The sequence below is a fragment of the Podarcis cretensis genome (assembly GCF_951804945.1).
Source record: "Podarcis cretensis genome assembly, chromosome: 13".
Classification (NCBI taxonomy): Eukaryota; Metazoa; Chordata; class Lepidosauria; order Squamata; family Lacertidae; genus Podarcis; species Podarcis cretensis.
The window spans coordinates 26,587,230-26,608,682 of NC_137182.1; the positions used below are offsets into that span (position 1 = coordinate 26,587,230).

Genomic DNA, 21,453 nt, shown 5'->3' on the forward strand with positions numbered 1-21,453 from the left:
GCACAAGGAGAAGGGGACGACAGAGGACGAGATGGTTGGACAGTGTTCTCGAAGCTACCAGCATGAGTCTGACCAAACTGCGGGAGGCAGTGGAAGACAGGAGTGCCTGGCGTGCTCTGGTCCATGGGGTCACGAAGAGTCGGACACGACTAAACGCCTAAACAACAACAACAACAAACCTCCACTGCCTTGCCACACAAAATAATTACAGAGGAAGCTCTTCTCTAAGCCGTGAGACGGTAAAGGGTTGCAGATTTGGATAATAGGTCTTTAAAAAAGAAAAAGAAACAACATGCTCAGAAGACAGTCATAAAAGAACTGGGAGGTATTTTATTAAAATCCAGCTAAAATTATAACAAAAAGAAATCTGTACAATGCAAGGAAAAACAAAACAAATTAAATTATCTGACAATAACATTACAAAGGCAACTCTGTGAGGTTTAAGAAGGCACTTTACAAGCCAATTTGAACGTACCTATCGCTCTGTTTTAAAACCATGTCAGAAGGGAGCCAGTGCCTGCTGAGGTCTAGCGCACCATCTGAACAGTCAGTACCAGGCAAAAACAGAGCAATTCATGCTGGGAGCCTGGTTCTTAAGAGAGCCAATGTTCTGTGAGGAAAGGGTCAATGGCTTAAATTTGGTCCTGTTGGGAAATCAGTGGCACTAAAAATACCCAGCTGGATAGATCACTACCGTGTGTGTGTGTGTTTGCCTGAATAGCCAAAGTCACTGGCTCCCAGCATATCTGAGGTCACACTGGCAGAGCCCAGGGTGAAACCAGAAGCAGACGCTGTGCTGGTCACCTCTCCCACTTTTGCATGGAGGTTTGTTACGAAGCAGGGCTCTCCTAAAGCGAAGTACCATGGGAAAAAAACACAGCACCTTGGATTGGCTCAGAGGCACCCCATGCTCAGCCAATTGCATTTGGGGTGGACTGGAAAATTCTATGCAGGAGGTACTGAGAGGTAGAAGACCCCCAGCCTTGGAAGAATCTTAAACAAGGGCCAGGAGGGTGAGGTTCCCAAGGCAGGGATCTTGTTGGAACACCATCAGGGGCGCATCTGCCGGTTCCAGACAGCCCACTTCAACCCTGGTGGGCGCAAGGAATCAGAACACGCACCCCTCACCTACAGAGGAATGCAGGGACCACACCGCTCATTCGAGCCCCTCTGTCTCTGTGAACAAAGAACACGGTGCATTAAAGGAGTCCGTCCTCAGCCTTTGCAGGTGCATCTATACTTGCCAAAATGCTGCTTGCACCCTCCAGCGAAGTCATGCCACGATGCGCGTGCTCACTGCTGCCCCCTCCAGGATCCATGCAGCATGCACAAGAGTCCACCTGCCAGCTCCGGAACTTGGACGCAAGAGGAAGGGGCGGGGCATGCAGGAGAATCGGCGCCAACCCACCGGGGAGCCACAACAGCTCTCTCCTTTCCTATCCTTCTAATGCTCTTTGCAATGCCTTCTGGGAGCTGCCTGAGCTCTAGAGCCAAGCTTAGCGTTGTCGGCAGGCGAACGGCTGGACAGACACACATGGATGGGAGCAGAGGCGGCACATTGGAGACACAGAGAGGAGGGGGGGCGCAATGCCAAACAGGAAAGGGTGTGAAGGAATCCAGGAGGGAGGGTAGGAGTGTGGACACAGGACCAAGCCACACAGTAGGGAGAAAGGTCCGGCCTTTCAACGTTGCTATTAATAACCTTGGTCGGCCTTGTCGCCTTTTGATTTTGGCTCCTGCCACCACTGGGACAAAAACCCTTCTTCGTAGTCACCCATGCCCTCAAACTCGGCATCCGATGGCAGAGCCGGATCCTTCGCTCTCTCCTCACCATCGCTCACCTCCGCCTGAGGGAGGAAAGGAGAAGATGTCACACAAAGCATAACAGCTTGAGAGGGCAGTGTGTGTGCTGCTTCCACAGAATGAGGAAAATGGGCATAGAAACCCGTATCAAAAGATTACCAAGTTTCCAGTCCACATGACTGTCAAAATGTCTTCAAATCACACGGATAATGCCTGATGTAATTTCAGAAGCTGTGGCAAGGTGGAGGTTGATTGGAACTGAGCTGACTCCTCCTAGTACAGTCGTACTTGGATCCCAAAGGCCTTGCAAGTTGAACGTTTTGGCTCTCGAACATCGCAAACCCGGAAGTTCTGGTTTGCGAACGTTCTTTGGAACCCAAACGTCCGACAGGCTTCCGATTGGCTGCAGGAGCTTCCTGCAGCCAATCAGAAGCCTTACCTTTGTTTTCGAATGTTTTGGAAGTCAAACAGACTTCCAGAACGGAGGTACCACTGTATAGGCGAGTGGTGTGATATATTTACAGCAAAACATTATCTACGAATCAAAGTTGCCAACCTTTTTCTTTCTTTTTTTAGAAAAAAGGTAGCGCTGTACCAAGCTATAATCAATTAGAAAACAAAACGATGTTCCTAGCATTTGCTGTATGTAAAGTAAGAACTCCATAAATCACCTAAGATTGTTTACAGATGTTTGTGAGATGAGCAAGACTCTCTCTGGATGCCAGGGCAGTGAAATCATGACTGCGTCTATATTCTTTATGTTAATAGTGAGCTCATTCTCCAAGTGCTGATACTCAGGTGGCCATCAAGCCTCAAGAGAGCTATCAGCTGCCTTTGGAAAACCCCAATTAGAAGAAACATGGAGAATTTGTGTGTGAGAGAGAAGAAGAAGAGAAGGAGGAGAAAGGGAATAACTTAGAAAAGGCATGGCTGTCTTCCTGAACGGTACTTCACACTACGGCATTCTGTTGCAGGCCACGTTAGTTTTATATGTATATTCCCACGTGTAAATAATATCCAACACCTTGGTAGATCTGATGGGACTATTGCCACAATAAATCTGCAAACTTTGCTGGTGCAGCTGGACTTGTTTTTGCTATGCCCTCTCCCGTTTTGGAACAAGGTAACTGAATGGCTGCTTTTATTTCATATTTTATTTAACTGTAATAAGCTGGGCTAGATACTGCATGATTTTAAACCATATTTAATTGTATTTTTTACAGACTGCCTGAATGAAGCTCATGGGCCCCTAGTGGTCTGCGAACCATAGCTTGGGAATGCCTGGCCTCTCACCTTCCTATCCCCACTGCTCTTCCTGTGGCGTAGGTTAGGTCAGTTGATCGGCGGTTCCTGCAGCTATCTTTTTGACCCAGCCTTTACCTGCCTCTTGCCTCTGACAGGTAGGCGTGGCTTGGTCAAAACAGCCTACTGGGTAAAATGGGGAGGCCCTGAGGGCTGGAGGTTGCCCATCCCCGGGTTCGCATTAGAGAGAGACCGTGTGTGTGTGTTTGTATTTGTGTGTGTGTTTCTGGCCCCAAGCCACCCAGGAAGCCAGGATATGAGCTTGGGCGTCTCTCATGAAGCATTCTGGCAGCTGCCATGTCATCCTGCCTCTGGCCTCTGGCCTCTCACCTCATCGTCTGGCTGGAGATACTGCCTGGCAAACTCCAACAGCTTCTTCTGCGCAGATGTCTGGTTGTGGTAGCGCAAAGCCTCCTGTGAATGAGACAGAAGTCAGTCGTTGGAGGACGGTAGGGTAGGAAGGGAGGCCCACCAAGGAGATAAGCTCCATAGGCAGAGCACGAGATCTCAGGGCTGTGGGTTCGAGTCCGACTCTGGGAAAAAGATCTCTGCGCTGGAAGGGGTTCCCACCCAACTCTACATTTCTAAGTATGAAAACACTTTCCCAGCCGCTCTGCTAATTCAGCTCTGGGCACTGCACATCTGAGCACGGAAGCCCAGATCTTAGCTTTCATTTTAAAAGGAAGGAAGCTTCAAGACCGAATGGCTTGAAAGTCTGGAGCCGACAGCTGGTGAAATCTCCAAAGGGGCTTGTGAGGTTTCCAGTGGTCATGGAGCTGATCTTTGGCCCTCCCCGTGACAAGAGGAAGCAGGGGGGAAAAGACAGAATGTGCGTAAGAATGCACAATGAGTTGCTCTGCACAGTAGGTTGCACAATTTCTAATTTAATATAGAATCATAATTTTATTATTTCTACCTCGCCCATCTGGGTGGGTTGCCTCAACCACTCTATATTTTTAACGCCAAGGGACAGCATTCTCTGGGATGTCGGAAACTTAATGCACCGTTTATTTTGCTCTATAAGATGCACTTTTCCCCTCCTAAGTAGGGCAAATGTGCATGCGTCTTATGGAGAGAATGCAGGTGGGAGGCTCTGCTCAGCGCTCCCTTTAAAGAGCCGTGTGGAGCTCTTGGGGGCTTTACCCTGAGGAGGGAGAAGGGCCGCCTCCTCGGGGAAAAGCCCCCAAGAGCTGCACACACGCTCCATGCGGCTCTTTAAAGGGAGCACGACTCTTGGGGGAGCCTTCTGCCTAAGCTGTGCGCAGCCTCTTCTAGGCAGGGGAAGCCTTTATCCTGCTGCCCGGGGGAGGCTGCGCATGGCTATCCCATAAGCCAGGGCAGCAAAAGGCTATCCCAGAAGCCAGATCCCTCTTGCTGTTCTGGCTTCTGGGATTCAGAACATTTTTTTTCTTGTTTTCCTCCTCCAAAAACTAGGTGCGTCTTGTGGTCTGGTGCGTCTTATAGAGCGAAAAATACGGTACATTTGGTTTTGCTGCCATAGGCTACTCCTTAGTCACCCCCTTACCGGCCGTGGGTTGAAGTCATCTTCCTCCAGGTGCCAGCGCTCCCGATAGAAGCGGTAATAGACCAGATTCTGCTGCATGACCTCATCCCCAGGGTCAAAGAGCATATAGCTGGCCACACTCTGCACGGCATTCTTGATATCATTCACTATACAGAGACACACATGCACACAAAATTAGTGGGAGAAGCACTTCATTCACCCATTGTCTGTTGGCGAGAGCATGAACGCAGCTCCCACCTTCATATCAAGGATGACTGGTGGGAAGCATTTGGTGATTTTGCTATTTTATATTGTTTTGATTGGTTGTTGTTGTTGTTGTTTTTTTTTTTTTGCAGAAATGTGCTGGTCATGTCTTTGGGGGGCTTTGGCCCAAAACACAGTTTATAAATACCGTATTTTTTGCTCTATAAGACTCACTTTTTCCCTCCTAAAAAGTAAGGGGAAATGTGTGTACGTCTTATGGAGCGAATGCAGGCTATGCAGCTATCCCAGAAGCCAGAACAGCAAGAGGGATTGCTGCTTTCACTGTGCAGCGATCCCTCTTGCTGTTCTGCCTTCTGAGATTCAGAATATTTTTTTTCTTGTTTTCCTCCTCCAAAAACTAGGTGCGTCTTGTGGTCTGGTGCATCTTATAGAGCGAAAAATACGGTAAGTCATAATGTGACATACACATCATTTGGGAGCGAGGTAAAGGGGTGAGGAAGAAGAGAAAGACATGTCATGTAGGCCAACTGGCATGCTGTGAGCCAGATCTAGCCCCCAAAGTAATTTTAGCCCCAGCTGGCCCTACCAAATGTTACTCTGGGTGTTCTAATCCAGCCCACCCCCTGACATCGTCTCAGTCTATGACGTCACCTAGATGCAGCTGTGGATATACCTGCAACATATGTTTAAAGCACTATTATACCACTTTTAACAACCACAGCATTCTGGGAACTGGAGTTTGTTAATGGTGCTGAGAGCTGTCAGGAGAACCTACAGTGGTACCTCAGGTTACATACGCTTCAGGTTACAGACTCCGCTAACCCTGAAATAGTGCTTCAGGTTAAGAACTTTGCTTCAGGATGAGAACAGAAATCGGGCTCTGGCGGTGCGGCAGCAGCAGGAGGCCCCATTAGCTAAAGTGGTGCTTCAGGTTAAGAACAGTTTCAGGTTAAGAACGGACCTCCGGAATGAATTAAGTACTTAACCTGAGGTACCACTGTATTTCTATCGCAGAACTACACTTCCCAGAGTTCCATGGATACAGGGATTGACTGTCAAACCACTCTGGGAATTGCAAAAATATCAGAGAGATTTGGATGCCATCATGAGCGGAGGAATAGAAAACTCTAATTCTCTTAAGATGTTAGGAATTTGATAAACCTGGTGGACTATTTTTATCTTCTGTTATGCTGGTGGCATTCTGCGGCTTGGGTGATTTTTCGTTTTTCCTAAAAATAATATTTATTTTTTTTAAAAAATATACTGCTTGATTGCAGTAAAGCCTCTAAGCAGCTTACAAGAAAGATTACAATAATAAAAAGCCAGTTAATGCAACAGAAGAAATTCCCATATATGTATTTAACGTGGGTGAAAATATTTTCTTGATTGTTTCTTGTTGTTTTTGTTTCGATGGGAAAATCACTTAAAAAAATAAAAGCCAGGTTTTAAATATATATATATATTTTTTTAAAAAAATACATTTAAAGATAAGCTTAATTAACAGTAAAAAAAAAAATGAAACACACATGTCAACATCTAAGGCACAGTGAAGGTGTCAAGTGGCTGGGAGTTCCAAAGTGTACATGCTGCCACACTGAAAAGATGGATTACTTACAAGTGCAGAATGAGCATTTTGGTACTTGGAACAGTGCCAGTTCCGCAGATTGAAATGGAGCGTGTGGGGCACAGGACAAGAAACCTCTGCCCTGGGATAGTTTACCTTCCCGCCACCTATTTATCTACTTGCACTGGTGTGCTTTCGAATTGCTAGGTTGGCAGGAGCTGGGACAGAGCAACAGGAGCTCACCCCAATGCGGGGATTCGAACCACCGACCTTCTGATCAGCAAGGAGAAGAAGGAATGCTGGCCAGATCCTAAACTAGAGAATTCCACAACAATCTGCTAGTTACCCAACCAACCCTCCCCGAAGCAACATTCCTCCCCACCCTGAGGACTCACACTTGTAGTACGCAAACTGAAGGTAGTGATACATCGTGGCCACAAACTTCTCCACAAAGTAGCCGCCTACATTTGGGATCAAGTCGGTTTCGCAGTCTACTTTGCACTGCAGGACATCGACAAAGTGATCTGGAGGGTGGGTGGGTAGAGCAAGGAAGGAATCCACAAGGTTAAACATTTATATCAACTGATGGTTGCCAGGAAGCTAGGAAGCTCCAGCGATTTTATCACCTTTTGTAACCATTTATGGAATTGTCTTTTGCAGCGAACTTTTAATTTGCACAACAGGCAAATGTATGCAGCTGTAACAGCCTCCCCACTTTTCCGGAAGCCCAGGTATACTTCCTCATACCTAACCCCACAGTTTCCACTTTCCTTGGATATGTCTGGGTTTGGCTCCCATTTAGCTCTCTCAAATGAGTGAGCCAAGTTGAGACCTTGGACCAAGTCATAGTTTACCATGACAAGAATGAATGATCACACATAAGTTTGTGGATGCCTGTAAAAGGACCCCTGGATGGTTAAGTCCAGCCAAAGGTGACTATGGGGTTGCGGCGCTCATCTCACTTTCAGGCCGAGGGAGCCGGCGTTTGTCCACAGAGCTTTCCGGGTCATGTGGCCGGCATGACTAAACAGCTTCTGGTGCAACAGAACACCATGACGGAAACCAGAGCACACGGAAACGCCATTTACCTTCCTGCCACAGCAGTACCTATTTATCTACTTGCACTGGTGTGCTTTCGAATTGCTAGGTTGACAGGAGCTGGCACAGAGCAACGGGAGCTGAACCCAATGCGGGGATTTGAACAGCCGACCTTCTGATCAGCAAGCTCAAGAGGCTCAGTGGTTTAGACCACAGCACCACACTGGACGCCACCAGAAACAGCCACCAGGCTAATGAGAGCTCGGAATAGAACAAGGACAGACTGCAATGCCTATCTGAATAATGGCTGACCTTCCCTCAGTGGCCTTCCTTTGTTGTGATGGCAGCCGTCACTGCCCTTACCTTTAATGGCTGCCCCTTCCCCAGTGCCCTCACCTGCAATGGCGGGGTAGAAATCCTTAAATTCACGGAGTTCGTAGCTGCCTTCACAGCCAGTCAAGCAGTTCTCGTAGGCCTTGTAGTACTGAGACAGGGCGTGCTCCATGTCGGCAATGCTGCTCCGGAAATCTCCAGCGTTGTAAAGTTTCACCGCTCGCACAAAAACAGTCTGAAAACAGGGAGGAAGGAGACTGGCAGGTCAGGTTGAACAAAGAAGCCCACAGACCTGGAACTTAACAAGGAATGGCCATAAAAGGGTGAATCCCCACTGAGCCTTCTTTTTCTTCTCTTAATTTAAAATATTTTTAGGCTGTCATTTTTTAAGTCCAAAGGCCTTCCAAGGCCTGTACAAGATAAAAACATACATATATATTTTTTATTCTTTATTCTTTCACAATGCATTTTCTGTGAGGCGTTTTGAAGGGATCAGCAGCATACAGAACACAGCAAATAGATAAACCAGTGGCAAACAAGAAAACAGCCAGCCAGCCCCCAATTATTGAAATTCGGTAACAAAACTAAAACCAACAACGGTCCAACAATGTAGCCTGTTTTAAAAATGCTGAGTTGGTTGGCCGTTTGTTTCTGGGCCCATTCAATGTGCTCACAGTAGTATTTTAGAGCCCTAAATGATGTAGACCCCAAATATCTGAATACCTTCTTCCTCACAGAGCCTCTCAGGTGTTAAGATTGACAGAGGAGGCTCTCTTGGTAGTTGGGGGGTTGGCAACCCTGAGCCTCCTTGAAACATTTTTGCCTCCACATGGAAATAACATGCAGAGAGGGTTCATGGTGCCTTCTAGATCCCAGATGTTCAATGGATTCTAACTTCTCAGAGTTAGTTTTCTGGGTTCCTCAAAAAATAACATGACATTTAAGCACCTTATGTAGTGCGTTCCCCAAATTCCCCTTATTAACTCGAGCTTACTTGGTCTGTGGTTACTTTTCAGAGTTTTAGAAAAAGACAGATTCTAGCCAATGTAAGGACAGATACTGTAGAAACTTGACTTTGTATGCAACACAGTTTTTGACCAAACTGAATAAATGCATCCAAGTCCACTATCATATTAAGCTGGGAGAGGAATCCATTTATTGAATGAACCGTCATTCTCCAATATAAAATTGCCTTCCTGTACTTCTGCCACTTGTGGGCGGAGGGAAAATGTTCTCTTGGTTCTCTACACATCCAACTCTATCCAGCTCCCTATTTTGTTCATTTTCCAGCCAGGTAAGCACTACAGATTGGTTCAGTCTTCTTTTTGCCCAAAGAGGCTTGCAGAAACCAGCAGACCCACCCTCCACAACAATGGACACCTTTCGCCTGCCACAAAAACACTTGATTCTTTGCCCCTGTGTACATCCAAGCCCTTGAAGGCAGCGATAGGGAACCGGAGGCCTTCTGGATGTTGTTGGGACTCCAATTCCCATCAGCCTCAGCCAGTGTGGCCAATGGCCAGGGATGATGGGAGCTGGAGTCCAGGAGACTTTTGGAGCTCTCCTATAAGGCTTCCGACTGTGGTCCCGCTCCAGGAAATAAGATCCCTCTTTGCCCAGCCACCCCCGAAAACCTCCCTTGCTCCATTCACCTCATAGGGCTGTGCTTCCAAGTCTATGAGGTACTCGTCCACATCGACCATAGTTTTGTAATAGTTCATGTACTTTTGGGTCATCTCGTGCTTGGGGTTCTTCTGCAGGAAAGTATGCGCGGCCGACACGGCTTTTTCAATCTTATTTGCCTACGGAAAACAAGGGAAAGTAGTTCAAGCAGAGGGTTTCATGCTTTCCAGACCAGGGCCCTAACCTGCATTTGGTGGGTCCACTTCCAAATTTATTTTACCATATATGGCAATGCTGCTGTTTAATTTGGCTATTTCTGCATATTCCATGACCTTGTACTGCCACTCTTGTACTGTTGGCAATTGTTGTTGCTTCCAATTCGACAACAGGGCGATGAAACATTCCAAAAAGAATGGGAAAAAATTATGTTATACATAGGATAAGGTGAAATAGTGAAATCTGTAGAATGGAAATAAATCTCATAATGGGAAATTAAAAGAAACTTCACTGGATGTTAAATGACAATATGAATTAAAATGTAAAATACAATCAAGGTAACTAATTGTATCTGTAAATGAATATAAACAAACAACAAGACGTGTATATACAGAAAGATTTATTTGTATATAGACACTGTACGGATAAAGTTGAAAGAAGAACAACAATACACAAAATCGATAAAGACAATGCGAAAAACTTAAGAGATGACATAAAAAAGCCAGAAGAAGGAAGGAGGGAAGTCAACTCTTAGGAGTAAATGTAAATGTAAAGTATGGTGTATATGTATAATATGTAATCATAAAATCAATAAAGATTATCTTAAAAAATAAAATACTGCTGTTGCAATCAGGATTAGATCAGGTCGTCATTCAGCAAGAAGACATATGGTTTAAGGACCCCCAGATGTTATTGGACTCCAACTCCCATCAGCCCCTGCTGGCATGACCTATGCAAAGGCAATTGCGGTTCTTAAGACTAGGGACTGGAACAAAGTTTTGAAAATTTTCACTAAACATTACGCAGTTTGCACCTTCTTTGAAACAAATGCAGACTGTAAGGGATTATGTGTGCATTTGTGGGATTGCATTGCCCCAGATCCTTAATTTTCTGAAATTTACCTAAATGTTTTTGAAACAATTGGTCCCGTTTCTATTTTTTCCATACAAAATATTGTTGCTAGCTTCAGGACACAATTAATCTCTATTCCTTTCTGAAGGGGAGGTCGGGCTGTTGTTGGTCTAGAAGCAAATAGAATCGAACAGAATCTGCTCTGGAAGTCCATTTGACTTCTGAAACGTTCAGAAACCAAAGTGCAGCTTCTGATTGGCCGCGCAGCCAACAGGAAGCCGCGGAAGTCCCGTCAGACGTTTGGCTTCCAAAAGAACGTCCGAAAACCGGAACACTCACTTCCGGGTTTGCGGCATTCGGGAGCCAGAACATTCGACTCCCAAGGTGTTTGGGAGCTGAGGTAGGCCTGTACCAAGCAATGGTTTGGTTTGCATCTTACGGCCTAGAAATGGGCTTTCCTTCTGGGGCAGGGGAAGAGGAAAAAAAGAAAGAAAGAATGTTATGCTCTTCATGAAATACTAATGGAGTGTGATCACATAGCAGAGCCATTATCTGGAACGAAAGTGTCCCCTCTGAGATCATGCAGGCAAATAAAAGGACGGTGAAACCAGAGAAACAACATAAAAAAATAAGTTATAGAAAAAGAGATAATGGCTTGCATACCTATGTGCTCAGAGGAAAGCAATCCCTACAAACGGGGAGTTTTAAAAAACAGACTTCCATACCCATTAAACTAAAAGCCCCTGAGTCAGCAGCACAGAACTGCCAGGCTGCCATCCAGTGCCAACACTTGAAGTTAAAAAACACATTTGCCACCAACAGTTGCATTCTCTCTCTCTCTCTCTCTCTCTCTCTCTCTCTCTCATCTGAAAAGTTCCACTAAGTTCATGCCTGCTGTTCTCATCATGGTGTCAAATGCCAGGATGGTGACGTGGGAAGGAAGGCTCACCACTCTGAGCATCTCATCTGTTCCAGAGGGAAGAAAGGAGCTACTGTATTCAGGGTGCAGAAAAGCACAGGGACAACCTACTATCTCTGCTGGTTTTCTTGGATTCTCCTCCAGGCCATTTGGTGGCACCAGGAAGAGACATGCAGATTTTCAAAACCTTTTTCTTTTCTTTTGCCCTCACCTGTCTAAAACAGCCCTCTCTTTAGCCAATTCTGCCCTCACATTTTTTTTTAATGTATCTCTGCAAATTTTCTGGTGCAAGTTTTTTGTTGGTTTTTTTGTTTTGTTTTGTTTTTTTGAGAGGAAGTTCTAATGAGGTCTGGAAACTGGCTTATTTTTTTAAAAAAGTAAAGTATTAAAAACCTAAGTTCTTTCCAATAGTAGTAAACCTGACTTTACAAAGGCCATATACAACCTGGTTTTAAAAAGTCCCATTTGCACCTGCATGGACTTCTTGACAATACAGTGGTACCTCGGGTTACATACGCTTCAGGTTACAAACTCCACTAACCCAGAAATAGTGCTTCAGGTTAAGAACTTTGCTTCAGGATGAGAACAGAAATCGTGATCTGGCGGCACGGCGGCAGCAGGAGGCCACATAGGCTAAAGTGGTGCTTCAGGTTAAGAACAGTTTCAGGTTAAGAATGGACCTCCGGAATGAATTAAGTACTTAACCCGAGGTACCACTGTACAGCCGTACCTTGGTTTTCAAACAGCTTAGTTCTCGAATGTTTTGGCTCCTGAACGCTGCAAACCCGGAAGTGACTGTTACAGTTCACGAACTAATTTTGGAAGCCGAGTGTCCTACGGGGCTTCCGATTGGCTGTGGGAGCTTCCTGCAGCCAATCAGAAGCCGCGCTTTGGTTTCCGAACATTCTGGAAGTTGAATGGACTTCTGGAACGGATTCTGTTTGACTTCCAAGGTACGACTGTACTGGCAATGAGGCCGGGAATACAATGGAGAAGGGGCCCCACCCACGGGACCCTGCCCTTCCAACAGACCTCTTCCAACGTTTCCTCTCCATGGGGCGTCTGAATACACTTTGCGGGTGGACAGCAGAAGGGGCTTAATTTGAATCAGAAGGGTCGTGGGTGAAAGGCAGAGCATCAGCTATGCATGTAGGAGGTCCCACCTCGAGATGCCAGAAACGGAACCCAGGACCTTCTGCATGCAAATCTCTATCCCTGAGCTACAGTCCTTCCCAAAGGTCAGCAGCAAAAAGGCGAGAGCAGTGCTAGAAACTCAGATATATAAGCTAATGGCCAAATGGCACCTTAAACCTAGGTTGCGTTCTTTCGAAGGAATTGAAAAGACTGTTTATGTATACTACTTAATGCTGCAAGGATGCTGCTTGCCTAGAGTTGGAAAGATTACAAGATGCCTACGAAGGTGGACTGGCAGATGAAATTAATGGACTATGAAGAGATGGCAAGACTGAAAGCGAAAATCAGAAATCAGGAGGATCGAAACTTCAACAGAGAATGGGACAAATATAGATTGTATTTAAAAGAACACTGTAAACACTTTAACTCTTTGGCAGGCTTTAAATAACCCTTTCAGTGTTACAAAGACTATGGGGGACTGTAATTTGGATGAATTTATAATATGCAGTTGACAAAGGTATTGAAAGAACCCATGGAATGGAGGGGGGAAGTCCTAAGATTCGGAAGAATCTTGTTTTAATTTTAATATCCGCAAGAATTTCAGTTGTGTGGATGAATTTGTAAAACCAAATAAAAATTATTTAAAAAATAATTAAACCTAAGTTGCGGTCGCCACAGCAAAATGCCTAGGCACCTTTTTTGCATTGTGATGATGATAATGATGATTTTCTATACCACTTTATATAAAAAATATAGTCTGGCCCCCCACAAGGTCTGAAGGAGAGTGTATCAGCCCCCTGCTGAAAAAGTTTACCGACCCTTGCTCTAGATCATGTGATGTACATTGCAGAGCACACCTCCAGGCCCCAAAGTACACCAAAATCTGGCATCTTCCCAAAAGTCTAGCCGCTTTCCCAGCATCACTTTGGTACACAGACAAAGGGTTAAACAGCCTGGAAACTCCACCAAGAGAGACAGGCAAGGAACAAGAAGTCCAGGGAAGATCAGAAGTGAATCTGATCATCTCTCCGCAACGGTGTCCACCTCTTCCAGGAGTCTGAAAGCTGTGGGACGTGGCATCTGAAATGCCTCTGGTCCAGGAAAGCCAGGGGAGGCTACCTCATTGGTGAAGGAGATTTGCGGGGTGGGGGGAGAAAGAGAAGGGGAGGAGAGACCAGAAGCTGCTGGCAAAAGGCACGGCTTTGCTCATCTAACGCTCCTCCTGGAGGCCCAGATTTAAAGAGCCAGGCTGTCTGGATTAAGCTACTTAAAAGGGAAAGGGGGGGGGGGAGAGAGAAGGAAAAAGAGGCAAAGCAAAGGAGGAAGTGAACAGTTTCCTCACTGGCAATGTAGCACCTTTCAGAAAGGCAGGGATGGGGAATAAGATGCACGCAGCACACTGTTCAACAGTTCACAAAAATCCCAGCACGGAAAGCGCATAGGAATGAGCACAAACTCCTCATCAGCAGATTGTCACGTCGGAGGCTGTTGAGAAGCCTCCCAAATGGAAGGCTGTCAGGGGAGGTGACTGTTTCACGCTAATACCAAGTGACGTGGGCTTTGAACGGGATACATACAAAACTTGAATGAAGGATGACTTGGGAGTGCTGAGAGCAGTGGGGCTGGTTGGGGGGGGGGGGCTTGCTTGAGGCAGGTCTGTCTCCTGCTCTTGACTTGCTCAAAAGGCCCCAAGCAAAGGAATGTCTTCAGAGGGAAACAGCACACATCTTGAACTTCCATATTAGAAATATTGTACAGCGGTACCTTGGTTCTCGAACTTAATCTGTTCCAGGAGTCCGTTCGACTCCTGAAACAGTTCGAAAACCAAGGCGCGGCTTCTGATTGGCTGCAGGAGCTTCCTGCACTCAAGCAGAAGCCGCGTCGGAGGTTTGGCTTCCGAAAAGGTTCATAAACCAGAACACCTACTTCTGGGTTTGCAGCGTTCAGGAGCCGATTTGTTCAACCACTAAGCCGTTCGGGAACCAAGGTACCACTGTACTGTGAGCCTGTACTGTTACATTGTAACACATAATGATCATTCGTTAGGCAGTGTGTGAACACGTGTTGAGGAATCATAGCCTGCGAAGACCATGAAGTGTGGTGCTCTGGGAGGGGAATCTACATGAAACAAATCACACAAGTGAGTTTTTCATTCAGGGGACAGGAACTGGCTATAGTTCCTTGACACGGTAACCTTTCCACATGCAGGATTCAGTATCTTTGCAGAGCAGAAAGTACCTTCCCTGAAAGCTGGATAGCTCAGTTGGTTGGAGCGTGTGAAGGAAGGCCATAATATGAGAAGCAACCCATAGATAAGGTCCCCTGGTGTGCATTGAAGGGGCCAGCAGAAGTAAGACGCCTTGGATGTTTTCTACTGGTCACTCTGAACCCCAGATCCGAAGAAGCTATGGAAACATTAGCTGAGAAAGAGGCTCCGGTGCAAACCTGGAGGCCGAACGGGAGCTTATTTTGCTCTTAGAAATACTGAAGGGGTTCTGGGAACACAAGAGTACTGAGAAGGCCCTTAGATCCTGTGTGGTGGCATCTTTTAATGAAATGCATTGTCTCCAGAGGAAGAGATGTGAAAACCCACATCTGGAAAGAACTCCCTTTGTCTAGAAACTTTTTCTGCCTAATATCTGATGGTTGGGAACTCTCTGTAGCCAACAGGGAAAGAAAGGCGCATTGTTTCATCTCAGGACTATTCCAATCAGTTCTTCTTTTCTATATTTCAGGGGTAAGATCTGCCCACTGAAAACAGATGTCCTGCCTCTGCTTTTACTAAAACACACCAGACAGTCAACCACCTCTGGGGACCATCAATATTTCTTACAATGCTTACAACAGGGGTCAGCAAACTTTTTCAGCAGGGTGCCGGTCCATTGTCCCTCAAATCTTTTCGGGGGCCAGACTATATTTTTTTTTGGGGGGGGGGATAAATTCCTATGCCCTACAAATAACCCAGAGATGCATCTTAAATAAAAGGACACATTCTACTCATGTAAAAACACACTGATTCCTGGACAGTCCATGGGCCGGATTTAGAAGGCGACTGGGCTGGATCTCTCCCCTGGGCCTTAGTTTGCCTACCCATGGCTTACAATATTTAGAGCATAGAATTGTAGGGCTGGAAGGGATCTTGGGGATCATCTAGTGAGTTCAATCTTCTGCAGTGCAGCAATATACAGCTGTCCCATACGGGAGGATCGAACCTGAAACCATGGCATTATCAGCCCTGTGCCCAAACCAACTGAGCTACCCAGACTGTCTACCATATGCTTTGAATATTATTTTTGTATGTCGCTTAGATGTTGTTCTGTTTAGAAGTGATTTTAATTAACTAATATTTTGATTGAAACGCAATTAATTGACATGGTTTCCAAGGAAGCCTCGAGACGTCCCCCTGCGCGCGCTCCCCATTGGCTCACCTTGAAGAGCGCGTAGTGCAGGTACTGGTAAGGGGTGCGGCGCTGGAAGTCGCGCAGCGTGTCTGCGGGCGGGTAGCTGAGCTGGAAGGCGGGCAGGCTGCGCTTGCACCTCCGCAGGCACGAGGCGCGCTGCAGGACGAGCCCGAAAAGCTCCATCTCCCGGCGCCACTCATCCGCCGCGCCCCCGGCCGGCTCTCCAAACTCCGCGCCGGGCCGTGCGCCCTCGCCGAGCGCAGCGGCGGTGGAGCCTTTCGCGTCTTCTCCATGCGCCGGGGCGCCCTGGACGCCCTCTGCGGGCTCTCCAAAAACGGCACCCTCTCCAAACTTCTCGCTGGCGGCGCACTCCTTGTGGCAGTGCGCCTCGCTGTCCCGGAGCAGGCGATGGAGGCGCAGGCTCGCCTCCAGGTAGCGGACGCTCTCCCGCCAGTTCTCGGCCTCGTACTGCTCCAGCGCGTAAGCGTAGGCGCTCTGCAGAGGCATCAGCTCGGCTTCGGGGAAGCCGCGGAAGCTGTACTTCTCATACTGCGCGCCGCCTTCAGGCGCCGCCGTGGCCAGGAGCACGAAAGCCAGCAGGAGCCCCCGGCTTCGCCGCTCCATGCCGCCCGCGCAGCCGGCGGCTCGGTGCTCGAGAGCTGCTGCCCAGCCGCTTGGAGGCCCATCGGGAGTCTCCGGGAAGCAGGGGGAAGGAAGGAAGGCGGCGCGGGACGGCCCAGGCGGATTCCGCAGGGTCTTAGCGCGGCCCGGGATAAGTTGGGGGCTCCGCCCACCAGTTTCTTCCTCTGACTCCATGAGCAGGGCTGGAGTTCTGGAGAAAGTGAGTCCGATCTACACTTATACGATCCCGCGCCCTGTACTGAGGCATCCCAGAAGCTAGCGAGTTGACGTTGCTTGTTGTGGGAGAGACCAAGGTTCTCTTCTCCAAGACCTTATCTTGCTGCTGGCATCATTCATGACGGATCGATAGATCATATTTGTACCCCAATGCATTCAGAACAATGTGTATGAATGACAAAAAAGAAATGCAATGCGAAGTTACCTCACAGCCTAACACAACAAGCAAGCTGAAAACAGCCAGGGAAAAGCAAGTCAACAGCAATGTTGTCAACCCAAAGTCTAAAGGAAGAGGCTTACAAACAGATAAAGAACTTTATGACTTTTAGAAGACACCGGTAGGAAGCCCTGTATAGGGAAGTTTTTAATGTTTGATGTTTTATTGTGTTTTTATGTTTTGCTGGAAGCTGCCCAGAGTGGCTGGGGAAAACCCACTCAGATGGGCGACACACACACACACACACAAAAACAAAACAACACATGATAGCAGCTCTGTGAGGGGAAAACTACAGTTCCCAGGGTTCTTTGGGGGAGTCGGGCGCACTGAATGCACTTTAAATGTATGGTGTGGATCTGCCCTGGGATTGGTGGGGCAGTGCCCCTTTTTGCACAATGCACCAGCCTTCACTGCACCCCATAGGCAAGCCAGGCGCTTCCAAACTGACTGTTTTGCAGGTGGGATTCAATCGCAAATCCAGGCTGCACCATTAAACTGGACCTAGTGCTCTACTGCACCACAGACACAGCAACTAATAAAGGCAGAATGATAATAATAATTTATTTATACCCCTCTGGGCAGTATACCATTCTGGGCGGCTTCCAACAAAATATTAAAAAATACATTAAATACATTAATATACATCTGTAACTAATGCACTATGATTGATCCATGATGTGTTGCAGAATGTATCTGCCCCCAAACACCAGTCTGGATATACCTCAAGCAGTCCAGTTTGTGACTATCGCTTGCATATTTATTTTATTTCTAAAAAAAGTATTACCGTGGTGCATAACAGCCTGTAAAGAGCTTCCTGGAGAGAAAGAGCACCTTCATTTGGGGCTCATTAGAAAATTGCTCCAAAAGAAAACTGCTGTGTAAGGGGCAAGTGGCCGTTCCGGCACTAGGACCTGAATGAAATAGGATTCTTCTTGCCAGGAGCTTTTGTGCATTAGAAATCATTTCATTTGCTGTTTTTCAGACATATTTCATGCTTTTAAAGTTTTTACAAACTGTAGGCTGTTGTTCCAGCTCAGTGTTTCAGCTTGTTTGCGAGCTCAAAAAGCTGCTGCCGTATTCAAGATAGACAGCTCCACAGACAACTGCTTGGCGGGGAGATAGGGGAAGTTTGGACAAATTCTAACAAAAGTTTGAGCACCTGGAATACTTTGGGTCAGGGTATCTAGTGTGGTGACCACCATGTCTGACCACTGGCTCTCCTGGCTGGGACTTATGGCAGAGTTGGCATCCCAACAATACTGGCACCACATTGTGTTTTTAATATTCTGTTGGGAGCCGCCCAGGATGGCTGGGGAAACCCTGTTGGATTTACTAACAAACCCAGCCAGATGGGCAGGGTATAAAACAACAACACACACACACACACACACACACACACAGGCTTTCTGCCTCCAGAGATAGTCTGTGAATTGCATCTTCTTTGCTTTCTGCAGCAGCCATCCAAATATGTGGTGTAGCGTTGCCTTGATCTCGCTTTTTAATAGTTTCTGGATGGGGAAAAAAATGTCAGTTTGAAAAATGCACTGATCCTAAACTCCAGGAAAGAGATGGATGACGTCCTCTGCTGTACTCTTAATAGGAACTTGAAAACTAGGTCAGAGAGTTTGTATTGTCTGAGGGCAAAGCGTGGTTCCAGTTCCTGGCATGATGTACAGAGCTCCCATCTGTCCCTTATTTTAAGGTATGGTAGGCAGCACAGGGGTTTTTTTAGCCCCTTCCTGCTTGAAAGCCACAGCCCGGTGGAGCGTATTTCAATAGTCTCTTATTCTTTCCAATTTACGATCTGGCAGGCAGAATACAAAACAGCTTTCCTTGCAGACACTGCCTCCTCCTGCAGAAATCCTGCATTAAATTGCTTTTATCAAGCCCTTCCATTATAGAGGGTTTAAAATCATCCCAACTTCTCTGATTGCCTTTGCTGCAGACGCAGGTCACAGCACTCTTGAGTGCTTGTAACATATGCAAATCCAGTTCTACACAGGTTTACTTAGAAGTAAGTCCCACTGACTTGTTTTTGTTTTTCAGAATATTTTAATTAATTTGTTGTGAAATAACATCGATCAAGTCCAACAAAACCTGTTGATTGTCATGTGTTTACATCAATCACGTGTAAGGAGATTTGAGTGGGGAGACTGTCAGATAACTGGACTATTGAGCACATCATCAAGGCCACAAATGGGTGGGGCCCCTCCTTCGCCTCTTAGATAGTTAGAAGGACAAAGCCTGAATTGAGTTTGCAGTAATGTGACCTGGAAGCAAAGCAGCAAGCAGGAGAGTTTGGTTGAAGAGAGATCTTCATTGGCTCCCAGTACATTTCCGAGCACAATTCAAAGTGTTGGTGCTGACCTTTAAAGCCCTAAATGGCCCCAGCCCAGTATACCTGAAGGAGCGTCTCCACCCATATCGTTCTGCCTGGACACTGAGGTCCAGCTCCCAGGGCCTTCTGTCGGTTCCCTCACTGCGAGAAGTGAGGTTACAGGGAGCCAGGCAGAGGTGCTTCTCAGTAGCGGTGCCCAACCTGTGGAATGCCCTCCCATCAGATTTCAATGAAACAAATAACTACCTGACTTTTAGAAGACATCTGAAGGCAGCCCTGTTTAGGGAAGTTTTTAATGTTTGATGTTTTATCACGTTTTTAATATTCTGTTGGGACCCGCCCAGAGTGGCTGGGGTGGCCTGGCCAGACGGGCAGGGTATAAGTTATTTATTTGTTTGTTTGTTTGTTTGTTTGTTTGTTTGTTTGTTTGTTTGTTCGTTCGTTCGTTCGTTCCTGTTTTCCAGATACAGTTCCTAATTTCTGGCACTGGTACCTCATAAATCACTGCCCACATCTTGCCTTTGTGGAAGGTTTTGGTGGTTGCCTTTTCAATTATCTTTGTCAAGGTGCACTTCCTGTGCCTGCAAATTATCATTTCTGTTACTCAACCCCCTCCTTAAGTTTCTAGATGGGGTAGCTTAGTTGGTAAGACACTTACCGTAATCTCAGAGTTGCAGGTTCGAGCCCCACGTTGGGCAAAAGACTCTTGCATTGCAGAGGGTTGGACTAGATGACCACCACGGTCCCTTCCAACTTGATGGTTCTATGAGTCTCTCAGGGGGAGGGTTGGTGTGTCTTGGCTTTAGCCCACCTAGAAGCAAAGAGTGGGCTTATCTGTGGAAGGCTGCACAAAGACCCTTATGGGATGCCAACGGAACAAACACAGACAAAAAGGTTGTGGTTTTGTGTATGTGGAGTTGAATTTTGTGGGAAACTGAGGGTCAAGTCATGAAGCAAACAGAGTGAACTTAGGCAACTGGTCAGACTGGGTTTTCCCTCTTCTCATCTCATATATAGAGGGGTACCTAGGCTCCCCTGCATCCTTGGCAAGGAGATGTATCAGTGCCCCCCCCAAGAAAATACCAGTGGTATTTGACTCCTACTAAGCTGACAAACCCCTTCATGGATCACTGCCTTGCCGTGGCGAAGGGGCTTGAAGAACTCAGAGAAGCTATGAGCTATGCCGAGCAGGGCCACCCAAGATGGACAGGTCATAGTGGAGAGTTTTGACCAAACATGATCCACCTGGAGCAGGAACCAGTAAGCCACTCCAGTATCCCCGCCAAGAAAACTCCATGGACAAAGACAGCAGGCAAAAAGTGCCTGGCGTGCTCTGGTCCATGGAGTCACGAAGAGTCGGACACGACTAAACGACTGAACAACAACAACAAAAAAGCTGGCAAAAATGTATAGCACAAGTAAGAATGTCTGTTGGAAATGTAAAGAAAAAGAAGGTACTTTTTATCATATGTGGTGGACTTGTTAGGTGGTAAAAGCTTTTTGGGAAACGATATATAATGAAATAAAAAAAAATGTCTAAAATACCTTTGTTAAAAAACCAGAAGCTTTCTTATTAGGAATTACAGGTACCAATATCCCAAAGGACCAGAAAAAGACTTTTTATGTATGGAACAACAGCTGTTCAGATGCTACTAGCCCAGGGATGGAAAGAAGACAAAGTCCCTACCAGAGAAGAATGGCAAACCAAGCTGATGGACCATGCTAAAATGGCAAGGCTGACTAGAAAACTCAGGAATCAAGAGGATAAAAACTTTACAAGAGAATGGGGAAAATGTATAAGCTATTTAAAAGACCACTGTAAGCACTGGCAGGATTTTGATTTCACTTGTAGTGTAACAATTACCATGGAAAATATGGATTGATTACAGTTACAGTTTGGAAGAAGATGCAGTTTTAAATGATTAAAACGGGACTCCAGGGAGGGGGTGGGGGGAAATCCTGACATTCGGAGGAATCTCTATATACGGTTATATTTTTGAATTTTTTATAATTTTGTATTGTAAAATCAAATAAAAATGATTTCAAAAAAAGAAAAGGACAAAGTTCAATAACCACCAATGACTCTTAAACTGGGCGTTTAACAGCACCATCCTATAAATGTCTAG

At 46.4% G+C, this 21,453-nt stretch overlaps 1 protein-coding gene across 1 annotated transcript; it reads right to left on the reverse strand.

Annotated features, from left to right (window-relative positions):
• Positions 1-310: 310 nt before the first annotated feature.
• P3H4 (prolyl 3-hydroxylase family member 4 (inactive)) lies at positions 311-17,032 on the reverse strand. Its single transcript, XM_079948794.1, has 8 exons — positions 15,942-17,032; positions 9,422-9,571; positions 7,833-8,004; positions 6,794-6,922; positions 4,631-4,776; positions 3,436-3,519; positions 1,703-1,847; positions 311-1,176 (listed from the first exon to the last, which is right to left on the reverse strand). Exons 1-8 carry the CDS (start codon positions 16,728-16,730, stop codon positions 1,157-1,159), a joined length of 1,635 nt encoding a protein of 544 aa, XP_079804920.1. The 5' UTR covers positions 16,731-17,032; the 3' UTR covers positions 311-1,156.
• Positions 17,033-21,453: the final 4,421 nt, after the last annotated feature.